Raw genomic sequence first — 19,761 nt, forward strand, 5'->3', positions numbered from 1 at the left:
CTCGTGCTGAATTTGTCCTTGGTTAATGTGAGAACAATCACTCTGATTAAAAGACGTGATGGCGGGGTTAGGGACTAGATCACTAGCACTAGCACCACTAGCACTGGACTGTATATCACGATATTCACATTATACTCACAGTGATTTATCCATTCATTTTCCTAAAGATTGTTGTTAAACAGTTACACCTTGTCTTGTGACTGGCAAGTATAAAAACCACCACTACCAGGACCAAACGCTGCAAACCAAATACAAAATAATAATTATTCTCACACAGGTTTTTCCCATGACATATTTTTTTCTAAACATTTACTTTTACTCTTGCAATGAATCCGTTTGTTTGGTTAATATGATCTTCTGATTGAAAACTAAGCCATTAGAAAATGCGTACATTTCAAGGTATGTTTTTAAGCTGTTCCTCTCATCTCTAATTGGGACTCTTAGAAGCTGGACCGAAGTGTGTGTGTGTGTGTGTGGATGGAGTATTTGTCCCTGATCTCTTGTGTTTAACATGTTGTCTGTCCCGTCTGAAGCCGGCGGCTGAGGCCACAAACCCCCGAGGGCTCTGACAATGAAAGTGGTGAGTAGATGATTCAGACACATTTACTCTGTTTGACCAGATGTGAAGTTCATACAGAACTCAAGCTGATGGCTGCTCATTTATTGTGTGATGTTCCAGAAGGGTGCTGGATAAAGTGAGAGTCCAGCTGCTGTGATTGATGAAGTCTACACATTCATAAACATTATTTCATGAGATACAAACACACTGACAGTACACTAGGCTTGAAAGAGCTGATAGCGTGAGGCTCAGAGATATGTGATCTTCAGGCCATATGCTGCTCTCAAATAATAACAAAAAGAATTTAAAAATACCGTAATTCTTTAAAAAAATCAAGAGATTATGCAGATTTAAACGCACTGGATACAGTTGCCAGAATATTCATTAAATGACATTCAAAAGCATTGAAAGCATTTGTAACGATATCAACCTTCATATTCATCCGGAAGAAGGAGGCGGGAACCGGCGGACAATCAAAAACATTTTAATAACAAAATAAACACAAAACAGCGCACCAGCCCCTCACGGACGACTGGTGCGCATAAAATAAAACCCAAAACACAACTAAAAGCCCAGGCCTGGTCCTCTCTCGTCCTTCACTGTCGTCGCTCCAGTTTTATATCCTTCCATCTCCTCCATGGGCCTCGAGACCGGTGGGTCGAACAGGTGTAGTTCATCTCCAATCACTCCCCCGGCCTCGCTCCCATGTCCCTCGGCCCCGCCCCACTCGTCACATACCCCCATCGCCCCTCGCAGGCCGGGGGGTACTCCCGAGACTGCGCTCTACTCCCCCCCCCCCTCCCGCCGGGGGGGCCGCTCCCGGGGACCTGCGGGAACCTGGGGGTAGGACAGGCGAGGCGAGAGAAAAGGAGATGGAAGGAGGAGCGACAGAGACGAGAGAGGGGAGAGAGGAAAAAAAAAAAAAAAAAAAATTCCGGTTCCCAGACGCACCGCTGCTCGGCCCTCCACCAGCTGGGTGATCTCCTCCGCGGTGCCTGGCGGTGGCACTGGACGGCCCTCGGCGGACGGCACGACACTCCTCCGCCGCCCGGTGGACGGCGACGGCTCCTCCGGTTTTGGGCAGCCGGCAGGAGTCCCCCGTTCCCTGCTCCTCCCCGTTCCGGCGGATGGCAGCAGGCTCCGGCCACCTGGCGAACGGCGCCGACTCCTCCGCTCCCTCACGGACGGCAGCCGTCTCTCCACATCGTGGGCGGCCGGTAGCGAGCTCGCCCGTCCCCGGCAACTCGCTCCAGCCCACCGCCTCGAGCGTCCATGGCGGCACACTCCTCGCCAGCTCGTTGGCACCGCGGATTCACCACAGCGGCGAGGGATCTTCAGCAGCGCGTCCCTCCTTCTCCCGGGCTTCGGCACCACTGTAACGATATCAACCTTCATATTCATCCGGAAGAAGGAGGCGGGAACCGGCGGACAATCAAAAACATTTTAATAACAACAAAATAAACACAAAACAGCGCACCAGCCCCTCACGGACGACTGGTGCGCATAAAATAAAACCCAAAACACAACTAAAAGCCCAGGCCTGGTCCTCTCTCGTCCTTCACTGTCGTCGCTCCAGTTTTATATCCTTCCATCTCCTCCATGGGCCTCGAGACCGGTGGGACGAACAGGTGTAGTTCATCTCCAATCACTCCCCCGGCCTCGCTCCCATGTCCCTCGGCCCCGCCCCACTCGTCACAGCATTATATTTATACTGATTGAGCATCCAAAAAAACATAACTAAAACTAAAACTTGCTAAAAAATAATTTCGATTGAGCATAAAAATGCTTAAGCTAATAAAAATTACAAAATTGCTAAAACTTTATGTACTACAGCTTTTGAATTTAAAATGAAAACAGAAAATATATTTAAAAAATAATAAAATATAATAATATGTCAATGATAGTAAAATAACAGTATATCAAATTAATGGCTTCTCATACCTAGTTGGTGCTTTTGCCAAATTCACCGCTGCAGTGCTTGTGATTGTAGATGGTTGCTAGGGTGTTCTGTCTGGTTGCTAGGTGGTTTCTTACTGCTCAGAAACGCCTCTGTTCTGCCTTTGGTCTTGGGTCCTTCTTTTAATGTAAATCTGTGGGATTTGATCATCCACCATGTGAAAACATCAGCAGGGATCATCAGTGTCAGTAATATATTCATACTATGCGTATTGTGTGCTCTAGTGTGGTCAAATGATTGTTTGGGTTCTGTCTTACCACACATTAATACAACAGTTGTTGGCTGTCAGAATCTCTGAACTTGACATCGTGAGCTTCTTTACTCTTTCATGGAAAAGCTGCTCAAACTCATGAATAAATAAGAAAATAGCATCATCTAGAGCCGTGACACATGACTTTTTGATCGAATCAGCATCAAAAAGCAGTGTCTGGTGCACGTCATTGTCGAATCCCTCTCGACCTCGTGTCATAGGTCACATCTCGACCTCATTTGAAAACCGTTGTTTTCTCTGACCGCTTAATCATGGTGAGCTTTACCTCGCCGCGCTTCACATTGAGCTCTGACGCATTTGTGTCGATGGGGCATTATTCTGAAACATTGAGATCCAGTAGAGTGTTAGCAAAGGCTGGACGGAGAGGCTTCCTGATGTCATTGCACTAAGACCATTACATTTGACTGGGGGTCGGCGGGGGCCCGAATCTGCTGAACGCACTGCTTTAGAAATGAGGAGACGATGTCACCTCGCGCTCATGAATATGAAGCAGCGCTCGTGCTCGCCTGCATTTATTTGTATATCAGGAACACAGATGAATCTTGTCAGCGACTAAACGAGGCTGGCATTTTTAATTAGCTTTAATTAAAAATGAGAGAAAAGGAAGAAGTTATCAATGTAGGATAACGGGGCTTGTTACGAGAGATGGAACTGAACGTGGCTTTTGTGACAGGATTCAGAGAGGATGAGAGAGAATAACAAATTATATCAAAATGACCACGTTCATCTCCTTGAGACTCTGAGGAGGAGCATTTTAGGACATCTAGGCTGCTTCATGAGTTACTAAGGCAGCTTTGTATGTGTTTTGTGGAGTAGAAGTATTTGTGCAATGCGAGAGTGCATGGCGTCAAGCTCATAAGCAATAACTATGTATTAAAAATTGTTCAATGTAATTAAAAAATACTGTTTTGCATTTATTTGATTAAAAATACAGTATAGTAATATTATGAAATAATATTTCATTTTCAAATATGATATGATATTCAAGTTTCTAAAGCTCCAAATGATTAACACAATCAAAACGTTTCTGTTAAACCTGTTTCACACTCATCTCCTGCAGGTCTTCTGTCTCTGATTGATAGTTTAGAGTCAGAGCTCTTCTAGTGTAACTGTAGAAGCGTCCAGCTTCAGCTCGACTCAGATCTTGACTGATTGTGATCCAGTAAAGGTCAGAATAAGGTCAGTAATATCTCCAGATGAACTCTTCCTGGACTGAAGCAGCTCAGCTTTACTTGATTCTCCATCAATCATGTTTTAGAGTCTCAAATCTGATCCTCAGGATCTTTTGAGGAGCGTTTGTTTCCAGAAGCTTTACTTTCACTGTTCCTCAGCGGAGGAATGATCTTCACAAGCCTCCAGAACATCTCACATCTTCTGAGGAGCCTTGATTTCTTCAGCTCTCCATCACTGTGTTATATGTGCGGATCATTTACATCTCATCTTACGAAGTACATGTTATTGGAGATATAAAAACTAATATACAGTATATTTTACATAAATATTTAGCAGCATGTCTGAGTTGCTCTTTTCCATACAATTAAAAGTGAACTCTTCCTTTAAATAATGAAATTGTTTTTTAATGACTTGGTATTCTTAAATAAATCATAAAGTTATTATAAAAAGAGTGCTTCCCATGCAGAATGTAAAGTGAATGCAAGTTTGTTTTTATGGATATTGTTCCAGTCATGTCAGTTTTGAACTGATCAGCTTTGAGTGGTCAATGTGACAAAAGTTTTGTTCATGTTTTATGTATCAGCCTCTGGTTTAATTAACAAAGCTTTTCTTTTACTTTCTTAGCACTGTCAGACAGAGTTTGACGGTGATTTTGTAAACGTGTGCTCTCGTGGCAAACCTGAACACACTCCAGAAGTCTGTCCAAAAAGAGGAGAAGGGCTGTGAAAGTTTGTCCTTCTTTGGGAGCGCTGCCACACTCTGTCCTGTCGAGTTTTGCCAATTAAAGCGGGTTCCCACTGTTCCAGGCAGCGGGCATGCAGCTCTTGGCACCGCGGCTCCTGCCAGGGCGCGCCGTGACTTCCGACCCCACACAGATGGGCTCGCAGGCAGGCCTTCGCTCCTGGAGCCCGGCCCGGCCCGAATGGACACGGAGGTCGCCGCTCTGGCCTGAAGGGTCCTGAGGGTGGGTGCCGCTGACAGGGCCCAAATGCTCGGCGCCGGGACGAACACGAGTGTGCGTCGGGTGGGGGGGGGTCTTTCTGGGGAGCCCCTGGCCGGAGCGCCGCGTCACAGCGGGAAGAGATACTGTCTTGATCACTGAATATTCATGGCCGCCTGGTCGCCGTGACAGGGGGCAGCGAGGAAGAGGATGTCAGAGCGAGAGTGAGAGAAACACAGAGAGGGAGGAAATCAAACGCCAGTTCACACACAATATAAACAGAGCCGTGCCGAGGAGACAGACAGCATCTGTGATGATTGTGGGAAATGCTGCTACTCGCAGTAACACACAGCAGTAGCTGCAGCATATGGCCGAGTGCGTCTTGAGAAAAACTTTATGCTGCTCACATGGTCGATTTAAATCCATAATCAGACTCCAAGATCAACAAAAATGGCTTTGCCGAGTAAATAAACCTGACTGTAATAAACATGTAAGTCAATTATAACAAGCCAGTATTTGTAAACTAACTGTTACAAATGAATGATTGACACTTGAAGCTTACATTAGTGTGCTGTGCATGAAAAATTTTATGTGGAAACAGTTTTCACTTTTAGAACATTTTTTTTTTTTTGTAAAATGTACTTCAGTACTCATTATTTTACAACTTTTTTTTTCCGTCTCCATGCAGAAACATTGTGAATCATTTAAAGGGATACTCCACCTTAAAATGAAAATTCACTCATTCTAATGTCGTCTCAGATGTTTGAAATAATGTGTGACTATTTCTTTATATGAACAAATAGGGAGATGTTCAAGGGGTCATATGATGTTGCTTAAAATAGCATTATTTGTGTATTTGGTGTAATGCAATGTGTTTATGTGGTTTAAGGTTAAAAAACGCAGCATTTTCCACCTACTGTACATTATTGTTTCTCCTCTATGCCCCGCCTTCTGAAACGTAAATTTTTACAAAGCTCATCTGAAAAGCGAGGTGTGCTCTGATTGGCCAGCTATCCATTGCATTATGATTGGCTGAAACCTCAAGCGTGTGACGGAAATGTTACGGAAATTCACTTTCACAATAAAACACACAGTGTCTTTACAACATGGCATGGCAACTTTACAGATCTTCTTCATGCACTTCATGCAAGCTCTTCAAGAGCTTGTAACACTCCAAAGAGAAAGGACATTTTTTTATTGCATCACATGACCCCTTTAAGACAAATAATCCATCTGTGGGAGTCAATATAATGAAAATGGATGGGACCCTCAAAGATGATGCTTCAAAAACCATGCAAAAAAGTGAACATGGTGGTAATTCATGTGACCCCAGAGATGATAAATTAATGTCTTTAAAAGCAAAACTATAGGTGTGTATAAGTAAAATACTAATATTTAAAACAATGGATTCTGGGTTCATGGCAACACATTTTAGTTGTATTTAAAAAACATTTTTTGCTTAAGACATTTCTTCATTGGCTGGGATCTTATGGATAACTGTCATTTTCATTCGCATGGTTTTTGAAGCATCAACTTTGAGGATCCTATCCACTTGCATTATTTGGAATTACAAAGATGGATTACTTTTAAGGGAGTCATATGATGCATAGTGTGCTTTAGTGTGTTATGAAGCTATTTGTGCATGTATAAGTTCTGCAGAGTCACAAATCTCAAAGTCTCCCACAAAAGGACTTATTCTATCTAAAAGAGAAGGCCGATCCAGACTGGGCTAAAAGACCTCATTCAGACACGCCCCCACATGTCTGTGTCACAATGTGGAAATATTTGCGTAATGCTGCCCAAATGTTCACGCAAAGAAAGAAAGTGGGCCCTATCATACACCCGTGACGCAAGGTGCAGTGCAAGTGTGTTTGCTAGTTTCAGTCCGGCGCCGTTCGCATTTTCCCATCCAGTACCATGTTGTTTAATTAGCAAATTCATTTGCGCTCATTTGTGTGCCCATGGGCGTGCTGGTCTAAAAAAGAGGTGTGTTCAGGCACATTGCTGGTGCATTGCTATTTTAAGGAGCTGAAAATAGACTGCGCCATAGACCAACTCAAACCTGGTCTAAAGTCTGGCGCAATGTTTTTTCTTTGTTATTTAAAGAGCGTGTTAGTATAAGCGAGTCCACAACGCACGTACACACTGCTTTTTAAACACAGGGACGCACAGCAGCACAGAAACATGCCAAATATAAAAAATTAAAGGATTGCAATGCATAAGATTTTTTTTGTAGGCTAATTATGTGTGTATATATATATATATATATATATATATATATATATATATATATATATATATATATATATATATATATATATATAAATGCCTACATGTCATAATGGATAGTCATCGCATGTATCAGAATTAGGCTATCTATTTGCTCACACACGAACAGCTCTGTTTCATCTCGGAGACGCGTTCTGTCTTTGCTCTTACAAAGTCCGCCGTGTAAATAGCAAATCCGTCATGGCATGAGCGCAACTGGCTCTTAAAGGGAATGGAAGATGAGACTCTGATTGGTTTATTGCACGTTACGCCCCAAAATCACCCATTACTCATTAAGAGAATAGGGACAACCCGTTTAGACCATGCTCCCGGGCACGCCAACCGTTTTTCTGTCGTCAAAATAGCAAAAGCGGATTTGGACATGCCCTGAGTGCACCTGTGCTGTGTGCTTTCCGGCTTTGCTAGGACAATCTGGCACTTTTCTGAATCAGCTACTATAAGAATGTTTCCTCTCTTGGCCACCATAATATTATAGGTAGTTACGTGAAATGTTTTGTATTTTCCACTGAACTATTAACAAGATTAACACATTTCACCTGCATTTTCTAGACATCCCAGTGATTCCAGACCTTGAGGAGGTTCAAGAGGAAGACCTCACCATGCAGATCGCTGCTCCACCCAGGTATCCTTCAGTCCAAACAATAATCATCATCAAGAAAACAAACTCTCATTTGCTTCAAGATCTGCTGGATCTTGCTTAGAATCTTAGTTAATTAAACTGTCTATATGCTTCTGGCTTAAAAGACACTATGGTACTTAATAAATAGACTTTCTTTCCATTAACCTTATTGCTTGTATTATATTATATTATATTATATATTATATTATATTATATTTTATTATATTATATTATATTATATTATATTAATTATATTATATTATGTTATTTACATAAGGTTTAAACACATAGGTAAATGGATAGTTTTTGGTGCCAGTGACCCTCAAATATGACGATCCCCTTGTTTGGACTCCTTCAGTAAATATATATATATATATATATATATATATAACATTTTCATGTATACAGACCCATTTATTCTCTTTGTAAACATAAGTAGCAACCAATCTTAAAGTTATAATTTCCCAAATAAAATAATTGGTGTTTGTCACTGTACTGAAGCCAAAACAAATGACTAAAATTATTTGTTTTAAGTTAACAGAAGAGAAACATTTTCAATTAAATTCAGATTTACATGTATAGTGCTTTTCACAATAAATATCACTCCAGAGCAGCTTTACAGAGAATATTGTTTCACAAAAAGTCTACCCACATACAACACTAATAAAACAGCTGCTCTTCAATAGTTCAATAGTGCACTAAACTTGTTTAATTAATGTCCCAACACAAGTCTGTGCACACATATCTGCCAAAAACACTTGGATATGTCGTGCAAACGGTTGTCTCATGAATAATGGGTTTAACAATTAGTGTTCATGTCTATGGCTTGTCATAATATTTTGTCAAAGTTTGAATTCATTGATGGAGCTGAATTTCATCCAGTTCATCCAGTATAAAATAGTCTTTAGATGCCTTTGAGATGCTAAAAACAGACACGTGTTTATGGATCTCTCTTGTCTGCAGTATCCAGGTGAACAGAGTTATGACCTACAGAGACCTGGACAACGACCTCATGAAGTACTCTGCTTTCCAGACCCTGGTGAGACACTCACCCATCATTACCCATCATGCCTCAACAACAAACTGCTGCTTTGTGTAAATCAAGGATGTTGAAAGGAGCGTGAAGTTGCTGCCTAGTTCATTCTTCATGTCCTACAGCATCTGTTTAGTTTTTTTGACTGACCTGGCATCATATTGCAATGCTTCAGTATTGTCAGTGATGGCTTGGCTAATGTTTTGTCTGTACTGAATGTTTCTCAGGATGGAGAGATTGACCTGAAGCTGCTCACGAAGGTTTTAGCCCCGGAGCAGGAGGTGAGAGAGGTGAGCTCTGCCAGTAAATATAGCGTCTGTCCGGCTCTTTCTAGGCCAGACCAACAGATTTATGAAGTCACCAGCATCATTCTTCATCTCATACTGTCCCACAGTGTGTTACAGGACAGTTCACCCACAAATGAGCGCTCTGTCTTCATTTACTCACCCTCACGTCGTTCCAAACTCGTATGACTTTTATTCTGTGGAGCACAAAAGAAGATATTTTGAAGAATCTTCACTCTTCTATATAGAATGACAGTCCATTATGACAAGTAGTGGTCAACCGATACATCGGCCGATATTTGGCTTTTTTTTCAAATATCGGCATTGGCCGATAAGTTTTTCTGCTCGGCCGATGTGTTCGAGGTGGGACTTTTATTTTGAGCAGCAGCACCTGAGCTCACAGTACTCACACTCTCTCTTGTTTACTGTCGTTGTCTAACACGGATAGAAGTCTGTCTAATAATCAGATAAAACGGTTAAACAAAGGTATTAAAATGTATACAAAAAGAATTATAACGATTGCTTTTATATTATTAGTAATAGAAAGGCAAACATTATAATACTTTCTCATTTGCTGTCAGCGTTAAGCAAATACGCATTTATATAGTTTAAACAAATCTTTGAATGACTAATGAACATTTATTTTCACAAACCTTGCAAACTCTGCTGTGAGATCTTGTGAAGTGTGTATTCAGCATGATCGCGTGTTCTCTGTGTGATGTCAGTCCGCCTGAATTGAATGATTTAAACTTTAAACTCATGATTTCAAATTATGCTGCGCTTTATGCATTTGTCCACTGTCATTTTCACTGTGTGCTGTGTGTAAAATGAGGGTTACCCTGGCTTTATTTGAAAAATATGATTCCCAATGCACACAAACTTCCCAGAATACTGAGTGCTCTGTTGATTACAGTGTTTAGTTTCTTTTTATTATATTTTTATTAAATATTTATTTATTTGTGAAAAACACTTTAGTATGGTATTATAAAGTATAAGTATGTTTATTTTACACTTTTTTTTATTCCTTTGTCAAATGATTTCAAATTTCTTAAATATGAATTAAAATAAAATAAAAATTATATTGGCTATCGGGCCCCCTGCTTTCCAAGATATCGGCATCTGCTGTAAAAAAACAAAAAACAAAAAACAATATCGTTTGACCCCTAATGACAAGGACCAAAAACATCAAAATAATCACAGTTTTAATGTCAAAGATATTCTGAAGAACCCTCTCTCTTGTATATACAATGACTTTATTTAAGACAGAAATGGTTAATCAAAATATTTTTTTTTAAAACACTATAGAATTACATATGATTTGCATACTATATTCTAAATGTGAGGAAGTGAAATATGGCACAAAAGTCATAAAATCTACTTTATTCCTACATTTTGCAGTCCTATATGAACTGTCCTATACATCCAATGTTATGGAAATAAGATGCATAAAGATTTCTCAGAAAACCTCCTTTTGTGTCCCTCGACACGAGTGTAAGTGAATGAGGACAGCAGCTTGATGTTGAGGTGAACTCTAGCATTAAATGCACTGTGTTTGTGGTCTGGTGGTGTCTGTGCAGGAAGACACGGGCTGGGATTGGGATCATCTGTTCACCGAGGTCTCCTCTGAACTCCAGACGGAATGGGATCAAGGAGAGCGGGAAGATCAGTCTCCACTTCCTGTGGCCTGAGGATGGATTTACACGTCATGTGTTCAGATGGGAAAATATTGTTCATGTTGAATGTGTTTCTTGACGTGTGTGTTTCTCATTAAGGTTAACCTTGCAAACCCAGAAACATTGCTTTTCTTAACTGGATCAATCTGGAGACATTTGTCACCGTTTGTAGTATCTGGAAAAAACATAAACCCAAGGTTAATGAGCGAGGAAACTGAAATCCAGTTGATTGAGTTAAAATGAACTTTGCACATCCGAGCAAGCTGGCCTTATCATTATTGACCACAGCATCGACCATCTGAGCTCGTCCTGTTCTCATGAGCTTCATTCCTGCGTTTCTATCACACCGTGTGGATTTAAGCCACAAAATCTGTTTAAATGTCACTATTTGAAACTTTTTACGTCTCATCATTTTATTCATAAGCATTAGTTCAAACTGAAATGTTTCATTATTATTTTTTATGATGATAATCAGTATGTATCTTGTAGACTACGGTATGTATTTCTTCTTAACATTTTTTTTTCAATCGATTTGATACTTGTCTCCAATGGACTTGTTCTCAAAACATTTAACACAGCCTTAACCAAACAGTTCAGCTTTACTGCAAAATGAAGCACTGCAATTTTTCCTAGTAATGAAATTATAAAAATGTAATATTAATATTAAATCTATAGATGTGTTCCCTATTTATTATAAAACACATTACACATTTAGCTGTAGATGCACAAATATTCTAATGAAAAAAAAATGTTATATATATATATATAACATAACCCCAACCACTTATTGAATGAGTTGCCAAGGCGACATCTCTCTCATTTTTGTTTAAAGATGAAATAGTAAAACAAGTAAACCTAAATATAGAAAGACTGTTTAAATAAAAAATACATAAATGACAAAAGCACAAAAAGATTGTTAAAACTTTAATTAAAATGTAAACAAAGTATAAAATGTAATTATTTTTCCAAATATACTATAATAATATATCAAAGGGTAACATTTTATTTGATAGTCCACTTCAGGTTTTCTACTAACAGTAAGTAACTTTACAACTACGTGTCAGCTAGCAGTCATTAGAGTATTAGACTGTCTGTTTAATATCTGCTCACACTTTATTATGACGGGTCTACAACATACTGACTATGAGAAACTTTACAAGTATATGTCAACTTATTCTACTAACCCTAAACCTAACCTAACAGTCTACTCTGAGACATGTAGTTGCAAAGTCACTTATAGTTAGTAGAATGTCTGAAGTGGACTATCAAAATAAAGTGTAATCTATCAAAGATACTAAACTAACGCTGGCTCCAGGTCTAGCACAGCTTCCAAGTGTGATGCAAGGCGTTTCTCAAGAACCTGTGATGTACATGAACACATACACACACAGAAACACTCTTGCTGTACTTCGTCTCTCTGTCTCTCTCCTCACATCAGGGCTCTTTTAATGAATTCTGCCCATATGCCCCGAGCAGCTGCCGCGATGCCCCTTCCTCCCCCCTCCCCCACCGAGCTGTGAAGTGCCCATCCATGTACAGACAACCTCTAGCTGTCTCTCTCAGGGATGCCAGCGCCTGGCACTGCTCTCACAGCCAGTTTAGGAAGCGGCCACTCAGATTAAAGCCCTGTGATAGCGGGTAACTGACCCGCCTCAACCAAACGCTCCCATAACCGACCCGTCGGACTGAGGATTAGGTGACAGAGAGATGCTTGGCACAAGACTCAGTCCAGCTCTTCAAAGTCACCCCTCTCTCTCTCTCTCTCTCTCTCTCTCTCTCTCTCTCTCTCTCTCTCTCTATCGCTCTCTATCTCTCTTTCTCTCTCTCTCTCTCTCTGTTGTTTTATTTCTCTCCATCTTGCTTTCTGTGCAGCTCCACTGTACTGCATCTCTTCTGAAGATTATAGCTTATTATAGAGATACAGCACCAAAATTTGATCATTCTGTCCTGTGTACTGTGTGACTTTTAAACTTATGATCCTCAGGATCTTTTGAGGAGCGTTTGTTTCGAGAAGCTTTACTTTCACTGTTCCTCAGTGGAGGAATGATCTTCACAAGCCTCCAGAACATCTCACATCTTCTGAGGAGCCTTGATTTCTTGATTTCTTCAGCTCTCAATCACTGCATTGTATGTGCGGATCATTTACATCTCATCTTACTGACACACATTACTGGAGATATAGAGCACAGACTCATATTCACATCAGTTTATGTCAGTATCTGCTGCACTGTTAGAAAGTTCTCATTGATTTACAGTACAAGCAACATATAAATATCAGCATCTGCATTCAATTGCATGTTTTTCTAAAATAATAAAATTGAGCTTTTCTTTACTTCATATTCACACCATATCCGAATATATGAGCCATAAAAGCCTGATGGATCAAATATGATACTCAATAAAAACATGTACGCAAACGTGCAACTTTTTAAAAACACATGATTGAGATTTGTGAGCAATGTCAGAGAAGACAATTGACAGTGAGGATAAACATACATTTTAGCCTGTTTCTCCCAAAAAGCTCTATAAAATATTGTGATGATAGAATTTTTAATTTTTAGAACTATTTCTTTAAGACAAGTGATTATTTCATGCAAGAAAACGTCTAAGGTTACATATGTAACCCTGGTTCCTCGAAGGAACGAGACGCTGCGTCGAGAACGAATGGGGAACGAGTCCAGCTTGACGTCTCTGAATAACGTGTATAATTAGTCCAATGGAAGGGCGAGACGTCATAGGCGGGTGACGTCAGAGTACAGGAAGCATAAAAGCATGAGCGGCGAAGCCAGTAATCAGCCTCAAAGGATGAAGCAAATGGCGACCAGAGATGCCGGAAATGTGGCACCGCGACACAGCGTCTCGTTCCTTTGAGGAACCAGGGTTACATATGTAACCTTAGACGTTCCTCTTTAGGAACTCGAGCTGCTTCGAGAACAAAAGGGGGAATGAGAATGCCCACACCGCCAGACTTTCAAATCTCTGCCTAGTGTTGAAGAGCACAGCTAAAGCAAGAGAAGGAGAAGGAGAAGGAGCCTGACAGAAATCGGGGACAACCCGTCCAATTGCCAAACTTCAGAAGGAGTGAGTCTTGACCCCCAGGAGAGGGGAGATCAGAGGACTCGAGACTTAGGATAGCATCCTGATCACCGCTTAGCATAAGCTTCTTCTTGCCGGAGGACTCAGCCTCAGCGCACCATGAAGGAAACATGTAACCAGAGGGTTTCTGCTCACTGACTGGCCACCGAGAGGGGCGCGGTAGGCCACCATGGCCGCCACGTAGACCTTCGGGGTGGAGTGGGTCAACCCTGCGGAGAGCCTACAGGAACTCCAGCACTGTACCAACCGGGCAGTTAACTGGGTCGAGCTGGCGGTCTCCGCACCAAGAAGTGAAAAGCTTCCACTTCAAGGCATACAGTTTCCTCATTGAGGGAGCTCTGGATTGGAGAACGGTCTTAACAACCTCGGTTGAGAGACCGAAAGCTAAGAGTTGTGCCTCCTCAGAGACCACACCTACAGCCTCTAAGCTCCATGCGGGGGCGCACCCTCCGCCTGCAAGAGGAGATCTCTCCTGACGGGAACCTCCCATGGAGTGCCGTCAAAAAGAGGAATCAGGCCCAGGAACCATACCTGGCCCGGCCAGAACGGGGCTCCTAACAGCAGCCGGACTCCGTCCCGGCTCACTCTCTGCAGAACTCCCGGGAGCAGAGCAATAGGGGGAAAAATGTACAGATGAAGCCTCGGCCACGTCTGTACCATGGCTTCCAGCCCCAGTGGAGCTGGATGAGTCAGAGGAAGCCAGAGGGGACAGTGCGATGTCTCTCGAGTCGCAAACAGATCCACCCGAGTCTGGCCAACCTCTCCAACTCTGCTTCATCACCTCTGTGTGAAGCCGCCATTCCCCGGGCCTCGGCCCCTGCCTCAACAGGATGTCTGCTCCCATATTAAGATGCCCAGGAATGTGAACTGCTCTGAGCAAGAGGCATTCGTCCTGGGCCCACACAAGGATCTGGTACGTTAGTTGTATAAACAGCGTGAGTGCAGACCTCCTTGGTGGTTGATGTAAGAGACCACCACTGTGTTGTCGTGTGCACCAACACATGGTGACCTCCTAGGTCTGGGTGTAATAGACGTGACCAGTAAAGTAAGAAGAACACTGAGGCAGCAGGCTACAACAAACACTTAGGGGTTTATTCTTCCCAGAATGGGGGTAACAAAAGTTAACAAATGTTAACCCGACTGAGGTAAACCAGAATAATCATAAAGAGACAAAAAAAAGAAAACAAAAAGAAACAAACCAAAAGAAAATACCATAAACATAAGTCACTGCAAATGCCTCTCAAATATTAACAGAGGTCTAGGGACTACAGGACCTGTTCTATCACAGAACACAACTAACCCATACAGACACAATTAACAAACTTATACATTGGTGGCCAGCACCAATTAACACAAAAAGGGGGATACACAGACACATAATGGCCATTATATGTAACAAACAAATACGAAAACATCAAATATACACACAAGCACTTCAAATAATGCAATCAACTCACTTAACTTTATAAATGTCTTTCCTAAACATAAATAAAGGCACAAATCAATACAATAGTCCTTGGAGTCCCCCCAGGGTAGAAACTGGAATGGTTGCGCCCGATCGTTGGCTGGAACCATACATATTCGTCCGAAGTTTCCGCCCGGACCCCTTTAGACGGCACACCAGCCACAGCTCACGGGTCTCAGCCGCAACAAACACTCAAACAAAGAGATTGGTAAGAATAAACTCAGCAAACTAAACATTAAAGAGTATGTGCACTTAACTCCAAACAAAAGTTTAAATAAAGTTTATTTAATCCAAATTAATGTTGTTATTGTGTGTTATTTACTGCTAAATCAATTCTATTAAATAAAAAGATAAACTAACCTGACCCAGATTCACCAATATCCACCACACTGGGAGAAAATAACGAAGTGCACAAAGCACAGCCCGCATCTCCAGGCAGTTGATGTGCCAAGTCAGGGACGCGTCCGTCGCTAGCATCACGCAGCGACAAGGAGCTCCCAACACCGGGCCCTGAGACAAGAACCAAGGCTTCCTCCACATATCCAAGGCACGTAGGCAGCACCGCGTGACCTTAGCATGCGAAGTGGGTTTCCCCTCAGGGAGAACCCCTTGGTCTTGAGCCACCACTGTAGGGGTCTCATGTACAGCAGGCCAATAGTATTCACGTTGGATGCAGCTGCCATCAGACCAAGCAATCTCAGTGACTGCTTGATAGTGAGTGACCGGCCTCACTCTCACTCACTCTTGCGACTGCAGTGAGGATCGACTCGATCCGAGCAGGTGACATACGTGCCTGCATCGTGGTCGAATCCCACACCATGCCCAGATAAGTGGTTCTCTGTACTGGAGAAAGCACACTTTTCTTGGCGTTAAGTCTTAACCCCAGCTCTTTCATGTGAGCGAGAAAGACACCACGGTGCTGAACTGTCATCTGCTCAGATTGAGCTGATATCAACCAATCGTCAATGTGGTTGAGTCGTGAAAGTGTGGGGTGAGAGTGCAAGGCCAGTGGAAGAGCCGTATTGGTAGGCTTTTGCCCCCAAAAGCAGGAACTTCCGATGAAGAAGGATGGAGATAAGTGCATCTTTTTGATAGATCGTGACACACCAGTCCTTGGACTTGGCCTGTGCAGGAGTGCTGAACTTCAGTCCCCTGACTGAGCGGTTCAAAAAGCACAGATCTAAAAAAAAAAAAAAGGACAGAACACCTCATCCTTCCTCGGAACAGTGAAGTACCAGCTGTAGGACCCGGACTCTGCAACCCAAGGAGGGACCACCTCTATGGCCTCCGTCCTCAGAGAGAGTCTACTTCTGTTCCATTACCAGAGCCTGCTTGGGGCCCACCAGAACTGGATTCTGTGGCATCTCACTACAGTGTGCCGGACCCACTGAGACACATTTGGCAGTAGTTTTCACACTGCCAAATAGTCTACTAAGGGAATTAGCCTCTCAAGACTGATCTCTGGTGGCATCAGAGCAATTAGCTCGGTGCCCTGAAGTGGCGTACCGCCAGGAGACGGCCGAAATAGCTGCTCTGGAAACCTCCCAGGAGGTCCCGAGCCTCTTAGCACCGCTATGTTTCCGGGTGGTAACTGAGAGAGGCGCTCGTTGGAGACCGCTGTGCCCTGGAACACCGGCAGGGTTGGCAGAACGATCTCCTGAAGGCACTGAGGAGAGACGGGCACCGTGTAATGCGGTGTACACTACTCTTCCCCAGAAGGAGCTGGCCCTCAAAACATCCTAGGCCTTAGGCATCAGGACGCTATGATGAAGGCTATCCAGCGAAAACAACAGTCCACAGAACTGCTTTCCACTAGAAGCCTTCGGCCTGGGAGCGCCACTCTGACTCTAGCGTCTGTGGAGTACAAAAGTGACACCCACGGCACGAGGGGCTGGGACACGGTTGGGACTGCTCCTCCCAGCAGACCCTGACCACCTCAACCTCCTCAGAGGAAGAGAGGTACACACGTGTTCACACAAGAAATTACATCCCTAGAGCCCCTGTACATCTAACTTCACATAGTCAGATAAATATGTCATTTTATTCCTTAGAATTAAATGTAGTCAACAACCAGAAGAGTCAACACAGTCTGGTGTAGAAAACTCAAATAAAAACTAAACAATGTAATACACGCGTTGCCTCGGCAGCACGCATGTCTTTTTTTAATGCTACTCAGTCACACAACATTAGTCTCCTCAGAGAAAGATGAATGCTGCAGCAAGCTCTGCCTCAGAGGACGAAGAAACCGCAGCGTGGGTTTCCAAGCCTCGAGAACGAGCTCTAGATCTAGTGAACACGGGTGGAGATAGGACGAGCCGTTTCCAACCCGTTCGCCAGATCATGTGCGATTGCCGCTATCGCAGTCGCTGCCATGCCTCAGCAGCAGCGCGACCGCAACCGCAAGATCGCATGCACGGACACACTCTTTGGAGCGTGCCTGGCGAGAGCGGAGCGCTTAACAGCGAGAAAAGCACAATCAACCACCGAGAGCAACTCTTCATTAATGCTGCTTATTATAATATTAGGCATAATATGCTTGTGTAACTGGTGCTTGTGCAACTGGCGAGCTCATCGACGCCTTTCCACATCAATCTCCTCAGAGAAAGACAGGCAGCGCATCGCGCCCTCTCATCGGGGAGAAAGTACCGCAAACGCGGGCTACCAAACCCCCGAGAGCGGGTGCCGGATCAGGTGGCTAAGAAAGAAGATAGGGACTTGCCCGTCTTACATTCCTTCCAGCAGATCCGAAAGCGAATCCCGCGAGCACAACCACCGCTCCGCCTCGGCGAAAGCGGGGCTGGCACTGCGAGAAACACCAGTGAAAGCTCTCTCCTCAAAGAGAGCCTTCTGAGAGTGAAGACTCACAAACAGATAGCGGCTGACACACACACACAGAGCGCTTGCTGAAAACAGAAGGCTGATTACCGGCTTCGCCGCTCATGCTTTTATGCTTCCTGGTCTCTGACGTCACTCGCCTATGACGTCTCGCCCTACCATTGGACTGATTATACACGTTATTCAGAGACGTCATGCTTGACGCGTTCCCCATTCGTTCTCGACGCAGCTCGAGTTCATCAAGAGGAACTACATTTGGTGAACTTCAGTACTGTTTCAAAGTTTGTAGTCAAAATATTTTCCGCTCACAAAAGTCTTCATGCCAAAATGTGTGTATATATATATATATATATATATATATATATATATATATATATACACTATTTAAAATAACCGTTTTCTGTGTGAATCTCTGTTAAAGTGTAATTTATTTCTGTGATGTGCAGCTGTATTTTCAGCATTATTACTCCAGTCTTCAGTGTCACATGATCTTCAGAAATCATTCTACTATGATGATTTACTGCTCAAGAAACATTTCTGATTATTATCAATGTTGAACACAGTTGTGCTGTACAATATTTTTGTGGAAACTGATACATTTAGTTTTTTAGGTTTCACAGATGAATAGAAAGTTCAGAAGAACAGCATTTGTTTGAAATTTTGAAATATTTTGCAACATCATGTCTTTATTGTCACTTCTGTTTCTTATTCTATTAATTTTATGCATACTTGATGAAAAAAAAAACTCTTGACCTATTAATCAGAAGAAGGTATTTTCCTCCTGTCTCTCATTCTCATAGCTAGTAAAACAAACCAGGGGGAAGTCATACATTTTTATTAAAAATGCCCTCTGGTCCTAAAAGTGAAGCTGCCAGAGCTACCCGGGTCTGGAATCATGTATTTTGATTGAGTCGGATGCTTATTTGTCATTCAGAATGGAGATAATTGGCTTTGGTGCCATTATAATATGTTTGGGTGGTGACAGAAGCACCTCCATCTGATCTGCTCTCAGTATGGCCCATCCATACAGCCCAGAGCAATATACGGCCGTGTAATTAAAGTGTAAGAAAATGTGCAGATTGAGAGATATGGGAGAGTGAGGGGTGCAGACAGACGTGACCAAGCGTGGAAGTCACAAGATGTTATGAGCACACGCTTATACGTGCCTGACTGTGTGCCGGGCCTCAGGTCCTGACCTCTTATAGGGACCGTATTGTTTGATTCCTCACTGGCTTTGGCTGCAAGAAAGCACATGACTTCATACAGTACATGTAGATACATCAGGGCCATTAATGCACTGAGATCGGTCCTGTCACACTGAGTAGATACTTTTATGAGGTAAAGTGTGTGAAAGCTTTAGCTTTTGTTGTCTGCTAGAAACCAGTAGTTCATGTTTAAAGTGATTGATCACCTAAGATTTTTAATTCTTTCATCGTTTACTTACCATCATGTCCTTGTATGGTTTTCTTTCTCATGTAAAACACAAAAGATGGTTGAAGAATATCCAGCTGTTTTTTATTAATTTATAATAAACAGGGTCCAAACGTTTCCACCTCCAGAAATCATC

The 19,761-nt window shown here is 42.6% G+C and overlaps 1 protein-coding gene across 2 annotated transcripts in view; it reads left to right on the top strand.

The window, feature by feature from the left end:
• The window catches only part of LOC132113319 (intraflagellar transport protein 43 homolog), a 31,665-nt gene extending 20,502 nt beyond the window's left edge, over positions 1–11,163 (top strand). Inside the window, exons 5-9 of one of the 2 annotated variants that reach the window (XM_059521122.1) lie at positions 534–580; positions 7,739–7,811; positions 8,772–8,847; positions 9,069–9,131; positions 10,703–11,163. In XM_059521122.1, coding sequence (XP_059377105.1) covers positions 534–580; positions 7,739–7,811; positions 8,772–8,847; positions 9,069–9,131; positions 10,703–10,813 — 370 coding nt within the window. In that variant the 3' untranslated portion in view covers positions 10,814–11,163. Of the gene's footprint in view, positions 1–533; positions 581–7,738; positions 7,812–8,771; positions 8,848–9,068; positions 9,132–9,235; positions 9,388–10,702 lie in introns of those variants that run through there. The other variant, XM_059521123.1, reaches the window with a different exon arrangement.
• Positions 11,164–19,761: the final 8,598 nt, after the last annotated feature.

The sequence above is a fragment of the Carassius carassius genome, chromosome 32 (assembly GCF_963082965.1).
Source record: "Carassius carassius chromosome 32, fCarCar2.1, whole genome shotgun sequence".
Classification (NCBI taxonomy): Eukaryota; Metazoa; Chordata; class Actinopteri; order Cypriniformes; family Cyprinidae; genus Carassius; species Carassius carassius.